This window comes from Pundamilia nyererei, unplaced genomic scaffold (genome assembly GCF_000239375.1).
Source record: "Pundamilia nyererei isolate P.nyererei 1_Seehausen unplaced genomic scaffold, PunNye1.0 scaffold00260, whole genome shotgun sequence".
NCBI lineage: Eukaryota > Metazoa > Chordata > Actinopteri > Cichliformes > Cichlidae > Pundamilia > Pundamilia nyererei.
The window spans coordinates 190615-199959 of NW_005187661.1; the positions used below are offsets into that span (position 1 = coordinate 190615).

The 9345-nt window shown below is 40.3% G+C and overlaps 1 protein-coding gene across 2 annotated transcripts in view; it reads left to right on the plus strand.

Annotated features, from left to right (window-relative positions):
* Positions 1–9319, plus strand: part of LOC102195569 (prostaglandin D2 receptor 2-like) — a 14425-nt gene extending 5106 nt beyond the window's left edge. Inside the window, exons 1-2 of one of the 2 annotated variants that reach the window (XM_005750015.1) lie at positions 2281–2344; positions 7858–9319. In XM_005750015.1, coding sequence (XP_005750072.1) covers positions 7921–9006 — 1086 coding nt within the window. In that variant the 5' untranslated portion in view covers positions 2281–2344; positions 7858–7920 and the 3' untranslated portion in view covers positions 9007–9319. Of the gene's footprint in view, positions 1–2280; positions 2345–7857 lie in introns of those variants that run through there. The other variant, XM_005750016.1, reaches the window with a different exon arrangement.
* The last annotated feature ends 26 nt before the right edge of the window (positions 9320–9345 follow it).

Genomic DNA, 9345 nt, shown 5'->3' on the forward strand with positions numbered 1-9345 from the left:
TCCCCGGGTGGGGAGGATTGCACAAACACACACATAGAGTAGTCTGGCTATCTTTGTGAGGACACTGATGAATTTAAAAGCCTCTTTCTAATATTTAATCCTTAACCCAGCCTGATCATCACAGAAGGCTTCAATCATTCACTCATGTTCTTTGGATAAGTGGTTCTGGAGAAGACTGCAACCCCACACCCTGTTACTGTTTAAAATGCAGTGAGTGTGTGCTTGTAGCTGTCATCGTTTCCCACAGTAACCTAATAACTGCTATGTTTACTCAACACCTCTAAATTATAGTCTCTCGCAAACAGGAAGCATACCAATCATTTGAACACAGAGATGAAGCTGTAAAGTCTTAAATGAATTCAAATCTATTTATTTTGTCTTTTGGACAAGCTCCAGAGAAACTTGTGTGACAAATGACTAACCTCAGAAAAGGTTTGCCAAGATGTTATTTGTTGAAGCAAGCATGCAGAGGAAAGTACAACAACAGCTCTAGAGATTCACACTTCACTGCAGAGTGAGGGAAAACAATCGTAGTTGTAAATGACTTGTCAGCGACGTGCAGTCAACTATTTTTTTTCTGTCTTGTCACTGTATAATTTTCACGTCAAGAAACATAGACCATGCCCTGTGCTCTCTCCTTATCACCCACCAAATATAGAAAGACAAAAAGCAGAAGTTATAACTCAGCACTTCATTCTTCACCATATTAAAAACATGTTTGCTTTGTAATTGAGAAAACTCCCTGTGATAAAGTCTGTAATTAGGAAATTTGTATTATGTTCCCGATCAGTTATCATGCATAGGTTTGATAAAATTGAGCAACTTTGAGGGGCTTTCTTGAAGGGGCGACACTATCATTGGCCAGCAGGTGTCAGTGTAGACCCAGTGCACTTATAGAGGAGGGCTGGATTCACACTTTGAGGTACTTTGTACTTGGTGACAGTGGGGAAAACGAACTCCCTTCTGTCAAAGGCCTCGTCTGGTTAAGGAGAGAGCAGAAGGTGAGCAGTAAGAAAAACAGCACACAGTAATAACGAGAGGTTGGTTGCGCAAGTGAGATGTTCAAGTCCAGAGCTAGAGAGAGAGACAGAGAGAAGGCTCTGAGGACAAAACGCAAAATATGGGTGAGAGAAACGATCCAAATTTAACAGCATGCATGAGACTCAGTGTTAACCAAACAGGATGTTTACCAGAACTGGCTGAAATACTCTCATTTTCTCGAATGTTTTCATCCCCAAGATCTGAGTCTACAATTAACACGGGCTCATCAAAACTGGACAAAAAATGTCACTCGGTCTGATGAGTCTCAAGTTCTGCTGAAACATTTGGTTGGTAGGGTGAGAATTTGTGATAAATGACATGAAAGCATGGATCCATCCTGCCTTGTAGTGAAACTCAAGCTGGTCGTGGTGTAACGGCGTGGGGGATATTTGCTTGGCACGTTCTGTGTCCCTTAGTACCAACTGAGCACCATTTAAACACCACAGTCTACCTGAGTACTGTTGTTGATCATGTCCGTTCCTTCATGACTACAGTGTACCATCCTCTGATTGCTACAATAATGCACCAGGCCAAAAAGCTTGAATCGTCTCAAACTGGTTTCTTGAACATGACAGTGACTGTACTCAAATTGAGTCACCAGATTTCAGTCTAATAGAGCACCTCTGAATAGTGGTGTAACGCGAGATTTGAATCACAGATAGGCAGTCGACGATTCTGCACCAATTGTGTGATGTTATCTTCTCAACTCTGCGCTAACAAAATGTACTTGATATAGTGGCCAGTTGGTATTTATATATTTTAAAACAGTGACCAGTGACTTTTTGAACATTTTAGCAGATAAAAATACGTGAGATTACAGGATATATATCACACAGGAAATGCATTAAAAGTAGATTCTGTGTGATATCGTGTCAGTTATTTGAGTCTTCAACAGCTGTAATGTCTGCAAAAATGAAAGCAATGCTGTGTGAATGCTTGTAGATGTCAGTGATAGCGTCTGGCCTTTTTCCTGTAACTCAAATGATACTGTGGTAGTCTATACTGACTTTATATACTGGCAGTGTATCAATCTAAAAATGACTATCTTCATTTAGTTACAGACTGGTGACTTTATGTGTCTGAACAGCTTGGGCCTCTTTAGAAACTGGTGTCTGGTTTGACACTTGGCTATAGTCTACTTCAATCTTGTGAAGACTTTAGGTTGATTCTGAGGTTTGTGACTTCCTACTTCACAGTACTTATACATCCATGAGGCTAGTGCTGTCAAAGTGTCATCTAGTAACACAGCACGACAGAGACCACATCAGACCTGCTGCAGACAAAACAGAAACAAAACGAACCGGTAAGAATTTTGTTGTTGCATTTTGTGAATCCATTGTCCAGTTTCACTTTCAAAGAGCAGGTTTTGATGACTCAGATCCATATTCACTGGAATCATGAAATGTACTGGAAATGGGTAATATCTTGCCAGTTTAATATGAGCATGAATGATGTGGCTTGTAATATATCTTTCAGATAAAGACTTACTTTAATAAAAGCTGCAAAACTACTTTTGATAGAATTTTTAGAAGATTTTGGCACAGTTTCCATCAGCAGCAACACAGTAACCAAATAAATCAATGAATGACAAAATATATATAATCCAAATTGTTCATGCCAGTCCTCCTTCCTAATTTAGTGCTTTTAGGTGTTATCGCTGTCTTTATTGTGATGTAATAATGTTAGCTGTTGAGTTAATTACTGTCATATTTAATTCATTGTATATGCGTGTGCTACATCATTAGGTCATGTTATACATCTGCAGTTGAAGTTGTGTATAGAGGATGTGGGGAACAAGAGCAATAAGTGTGAAAGACAAAGAGATGCAGAGATACTGCCAACAAAATTATTCAGCTTTCAGCTATCAAGCTGCTTTCAAATAATGCTGTTTTGTTCTGCAGTGTCACTCTAAAAATGCATGCTGGAGGTGCAGAATAAAAGCGTTGTTCTTCTTCTTCTTCTTCTTCTTTTTTTTTGGGGGGGGGGGGGGGCAGTAGTGTTGGTGACCACTAACTGTGAAAACTCACACAGACGGGCTGACCAGAATGACAAACAAAAGAAAGAGAAGAAAAGAATAGAATAGGCAGCAATAAGAGCAGCCAGTTTGGCAAAGAAAAAGAGTATCTACCTTAAAATGTAAAGTGCTTTGAGGTGACTGGTGTTGAATTAAACTCACTTGAATTGAAATGGATTGAATTATAGTTTATATCACCAGATGCCCTGGTTACAAGTGTTTGGCCTAATTCATACTTTAAATCCAGAGTTTTGTGCAGCTATTTTCCTGCCCTCATAAGTTGAGCCCTTTTTTTCGCCACGTTGACATATGCACTGTTGCGTCTTGTGAGTTTACATAAATGTATGACGACTGCCGCAGTGTGTAACAGTCTTCTGTATGAGTGAGAGTAGCTGTGCCCTGTAAACTCTAATGATGTGGATTCTGCTTTTTTAGCCTGTAATTTCACTCTTTTGCGACTGAGTGTGTTTATCTCTTTTTCCCTCCTTTCATCACTGTGTTCTCCAGTCAGACAGGCTTTATCGCAGGTGGGTATCAAATGTAATAGTGCATTATAGACCAAATATGGTGCGTGTGAACTGTTGTCTGTTTTATCTTCTGGACTCTGATAGGGACTAAATGCCTTCATTGTTTTTGTTTGTCCCTGTTGTTGTACCTCGTTCCCTACTAGTCTCCACTTGCCCCATTACTATGGGCAGAAACTCCTCTTGGTCCTTTGTCAGAGCATCTGTGATTCTCCCCTAATGTACTCTCAGTTTTCCCCGGATTTCTCTGATTCATGATGCCTGGATTACGAAGCTAACTTCAGGATAAACACTGGGTTTGCTGAACTACAGAAGTGATTCACTTCTTAAAGGAACATATCACCATGGTAACTTGTGCCGTGAAGCAGATTAGATATCAACAGGTATGAAATCAATACTTCAGAAAATAGCGTCGCCATTCCTGGTTCTTTAATTTTTTTTTTGTTTGCTTTCTGTGGTCAGCGAAAGAACTTTACAGCAGTGTTATTATTCTAAACATTATTCTATACAGACACTGCAGTTTAATTTTTACTCTCAAACCCTTAAACTGCACCGAGTTTGCAGCTCAGAGAAGAACAGGGAGCAGCTGATGTTTCAAAGTTTAGTTTAAAAACGCCACATTTTTTTGTTCAGCATTATTAAAGTGCATTACTGATTCTCTGCTGGGTCAACGCGTTTCATAGGTGCAAGTTGTTAAAGCGAACGTACTAAAACCACTGACTGAAGCGCAAACTATGCATCACATTCTTACAGGAATTACACACATTCAGTTGGTGATGCAGAAAGTGTGCAAATGTTGCACGCTTGATTCTAATCTGCTGATAGGTCTCTTTTACATTACTAGAACCGCAAAAACTAGAACATAGAGCACACTCTTAGACTACCTGTTCAGTCAGGGGAATAACTTCACTTGATCTGCAGACAGACTGCAGCAGCTCCTTGACCATGGTGCATGGGAGTAAGCTTTAATGCATAAGTTTAAAGTTTCTAGGTTTTATATACAGTTTTTTTTCCTTAGAAAAGTTCAATTTTTTGTCTCCTTCTTTTATGTTGATAACCATTTTATCAGCATCTGATAGAATCTCTCGAGTAGGTGATGCTCATAGAGAGTCGTGTGACCAGTGAACCGGTCAGATGATACCCAAACCATGCCTACTTCCTGTGAACATGCAGGGGAAAACCCTGGTTTAATTTAGCAAGTTTGTAACCAGCTTCGTATGACTGCTAATCCTGACTGTCAGCGGTCTGACGGACAGATGGCCTGAGTATGCTCAACTCGCCTCGTAGTGCAGGGCCCTGCAGTTCGAGCTTACTCTCTTCACCTTCACCTTAAGCTGAAAGCGCCCATGTAAACACAGGCACAGTTACAACCCCTTAGATTGCAGTCTTGTGTACACTTTTTTGTTGTTGTTGTTTTGTTTTGTTTTGTTAAAAACACTGTCTGTGATTGACACAGGAAACTGACTTAAGGGTGTAACAGCTGTTGAAAAAACTAAACGAGGAACAAGTTACTTTAGAAAGTTTAACTTGTTTGGTGTCATACTATCAGAAACAAATATTCTGAGACACAACAACCTGTAGTCTCCTAATTACCCACTGTGGAGAAGCTGACAGCAATCTATGTTGACATATATTCCACTTCTTTTTTTTTTTTGCTGGGGGGGAGGGGGTGATTGTGAAATTATTTCAATTGCCCTTCATTCTGTCTATTGAACCATTTACTCACTATTAGGCCAACCATAAGCCAAATCATACTGCTAAGCCTAGATCAGGGATGTCAAACATAAGGCCCAGGGGCCAGAATCGGCACAGCAGAGAGACCCAATCTAGCCCGCTGGACAGCTTTGGAAAATATGATGGAAGGCATACAGTTTTGGCATTTTAAATAAATGTATTATTTATTTATAGCTTTTCAGCTTATTAAACTCCCCAAAGCCAGTTACACTACACTAAAGTAGTTAAGTATGTCAAGGCTGCGGCAGCAGTTGTGTGATGTGTGGGAAAGTGGACTCAAATGCAGGCACTTACTAAGATGCAAGTGAGGTTTATTGTAAATAACAGAACACAAGGAAGGGATGGCAAAAACAAAACTAAAGAAAACCTGAACTGGGAAAAACTATTGCATTTTTTAAATCTTATATTAACATATGCCAGGGATTAAATGTGTAGTTAAATGTCCTTACACTGAAATTATTCCAAAGGTTCTTCAGTTATCTGCGTGCTGGGCGGAGACAAACAAACAAACAAACAACAAATGCAACTCAGTCCTACAGCAAAGTGTGAAATAGGCGCTCCTGTCCACTGTGTTCATCATGCTTTTCTCCTTCCTAGTGTAAAATGGGCACACATGTAGAAGCTGCATCACCAGCAGGAGGAGACTTTTAAAGCCGCGAAGTCACTAGTGAGAGGCAAACGTGAAATGGACACAGTGGACCGGCGTGTCTATTACATGATACTGGGTTGAAAAACGTGTCTTTTTCTTTCGGCACATTTGTGCTACAATCAACTGACTGTAGTTCATATGCATGGAGAGGGACAATGGTGGAGGTGTATACAACTTCTGAGAAGTGGAGAATACTCCAATGGCCCAAAACAACAAGGTAAATTGGTCAAGTGCAAAGTTTAGGACAGAAGTAAGTACAAATGATTAACATGACATCAACTCTTTGCAAGCATCTCCACAAATAGCATGCTAACACAATGTGAAGAACCCAGACTGATGTTAAACCTGATTGTGCAGTCAGTCTCGCAGCCAAGGTTTCTTCCTGTGTGGTTTTACAGTATAATCACTGTGGCAATCACTTTGAAGTCTCTTTGAACCAGTTTTCAGTATTGTCCACTTCGTGTTAATAATTAAACACTAAAAGAATGATGACTTCTACTCACGTGTGGCAAAAGATTTATACTGTTAACTGGTAATTGGCAGCGGAGTTTAAGTAATAATTTAGTTTCTCTGTGGGGGTACTCAAGTACTGTTCAGCATTACAGCATTAAGAAATGTAACAAGTAACAAACCCAATATTGACCAGTTTCTGGGCAATGTCTTTGTAAGCCACTTGAAATGTACAGTACCTATGGAATCATCCCTAACTCCCTAACTGTGTGCACATAACAGAAAACGTATTAAAGAACTCATTTTCCTTAACAAAAGTATAGAATTTTTTCCCATTTCAAATAACTACTTCAGCAACTATCAAATATAACACAGTTTGAGAGGCATAAAATGGTATTTTTGCACCAACAATGTGATTCCTAATGAGTCATTAGTCAAAAAATGGCATATCTCAGGATGGTGTGCAGTGTGTCCTTAAAGAAAACTGGGGCAAATTGATAAGTGAACGACAAAAGCAGTGGCAGACCAAGATAAAAATGATCTGCAGCAGATGAAAAGTATCTCCAAGTCATGATCAGAAAATGGTCTCAGCAGTTGTGTATTTTGGCATATATCAGCTCCATCCTGAAGAATGCTTTTTTTCACAAGTACTGGACTGAAAAGAAGTGACAACATGTCCTATAAAGTGATAAATCCAAATTTGAAATCATCATCAGCACACAGCAGCTTGCCCAACCTCAGCATTACCGAAGCAGTTTGAAATTATAACAGACAATGGAATAAAAACCAATCAACATCCAAAGAAAAGCTTTGATTGTCCCCCAGGAAGCCTGGAGAACTGTTGAAGTTGAAGACTACTCAAAGAAATGACAAGAAAGCTTACCTAAGAGAGTTCAGACTGTGAAAAATAAGGATACCAAATAAAATAAATGTACCAGATCTGTATTTCCAATTTTACTAGAAAACAAGAAAGAAATAAGGGGTGGTTCAACACTTTCATACAGTGGCTGTAGCTCAGGAGGTAGAGCAGGTTGTCTACTGATCGGAAAGTTGGTGGTTGGTTGCTCACCCTAGTTTGCATGCAAAATATCCTTGTGGCAGGATATCTCTGATGCATCCATCGGAGTGTGAATGGTAGTTAGAAAGCACTTCAAAGCATAGAATGTGTGTGAATCTGGCATGTTGAATATAGCGTAGAAATATACGAATCACTCCATTTACTGTAGCTATACTAAATAGACCAGTAGCCATATACTATTACTGAACAAGAACAGACAAATCAGATTTGTGCTGAGCCATTCCTCGTAAAGTAACCACATTTAAACAATAACAACAAAATGTTTTCTTAAAAAAAAAAAAAAATTAGATATGACTTTTCTCTTTCATAACAGATTCCACTAACTGAACTGTTTGATTTTACATGTGTTCATCTCTTTCTCTTTCAGCTGTGAAGCACGTCATCTGAACTGCAACCACCCGACACGACGACAAGAAATCTTTCATCCAAGATGACTGAAAATAGCAACCATAAAGTATCCAGCCACCCTGTAGGGTCCCATTCCTTGAATGTTTTTACCATTACCCTCCATGGCATTTTCTCTACAATTGGCATCGTGGAAAACCTCCTCATCGTTGCAGTGGTGGGCTTCCATGTCCGTCGCTCCATCATTAGCATCTGGATCCTGAACCTCGCAGTCTCTGACCTGCTAGCCACTTCTTCACTGCCCTTCTTCACCCTGTACATGGCCCGGGGCAAAACCTGGACACTGGGGACAACTTTCTGCCGCATCCATTCCTCCATCTTTTTTCTCAACATGTTCGTCAGTGGCTTCCTACTGGCGGCCATTTCTCTGGACCGCTGCTTGGTGGTGCTAAAACCTGTCTGGGCCCAAAACCACAGAAACATCCAACTAGTTAAGAAGATATGTGGGGTAATCTGGGCCATGGCTCTGATCTGCACTATCCCCTTCTTCCTGTTTCGTGACGTCATCCCTGTAGAACATGGCCGGAATCTCTGTTACTATGATTATGCACGATTCCTGCCTGAACCAAAGAATCAGACAAATAATAAACCTATAATTAAACAACGGAAAGAAGGACTGGCAATAATGAAGCTGTTTTTTGCCTTCTTAATCCCTTTGGTCATCATCATAGTGAGCTATGCTGTTGTACACTCCATAATAGCAAACAGATGTAACCGTCGCCCTTTCCGTTTTGTTCGGCTTGTAGTGTCTGTGGTGGTGAGCTTTGTACTCTGCTGGGCACCCTACCACATATTCATCGTCATGGAAGTGATGGCTCCAAACTCTCGCTCTGTTCAGGATTTTATAAGACAGGCCCTCCCAGTTGCAGCGACGATTGGCTTCCTCAACAGCGTCCTCAATCCTGTTCTGTATGTGTTCAGCTGCCCTGACCTGTGCAATAAGATCCGACATTCTCTCGGTGCAGTGATGGAGTCTGTTCTGGCTGAGGATCTTGCAGAGTTCGCCCGGCGCCGCAGCACAGCTCGGAGCTCTATCGGCAACTCAGAGATAATGACGAGAAAGAAGCATTCCCTTGCAACTCAGGAAGAAAGTATGAGTACTTCAGTTTAGAAGTAAAACATACCATCTCTTCTTTAGTAAGTGCAAAGAAGGTTTTATTTACCTCAACTGCACATAAAAAAGTTCCCTGTTGTCTAACACATATCACTCAGGCAATACTTTTTCACAAGAAGCTCACCTGTTTTGCTATAGCATTGTATTCTCCATCCATCAATCAAGTTATTAGTGCCCCATCTAGGATTAAGAATATGTTTTAGTATAAATTAACATCATCGGGAGTTCATGTTTGGAACATGTGGATAGACTAAAATCCAACCTTAATCCTGACACTGGATGGAGCACTTGTGACCTGATGGATATTATGAGGTTTCTGTTGTTTTCATATGCTTC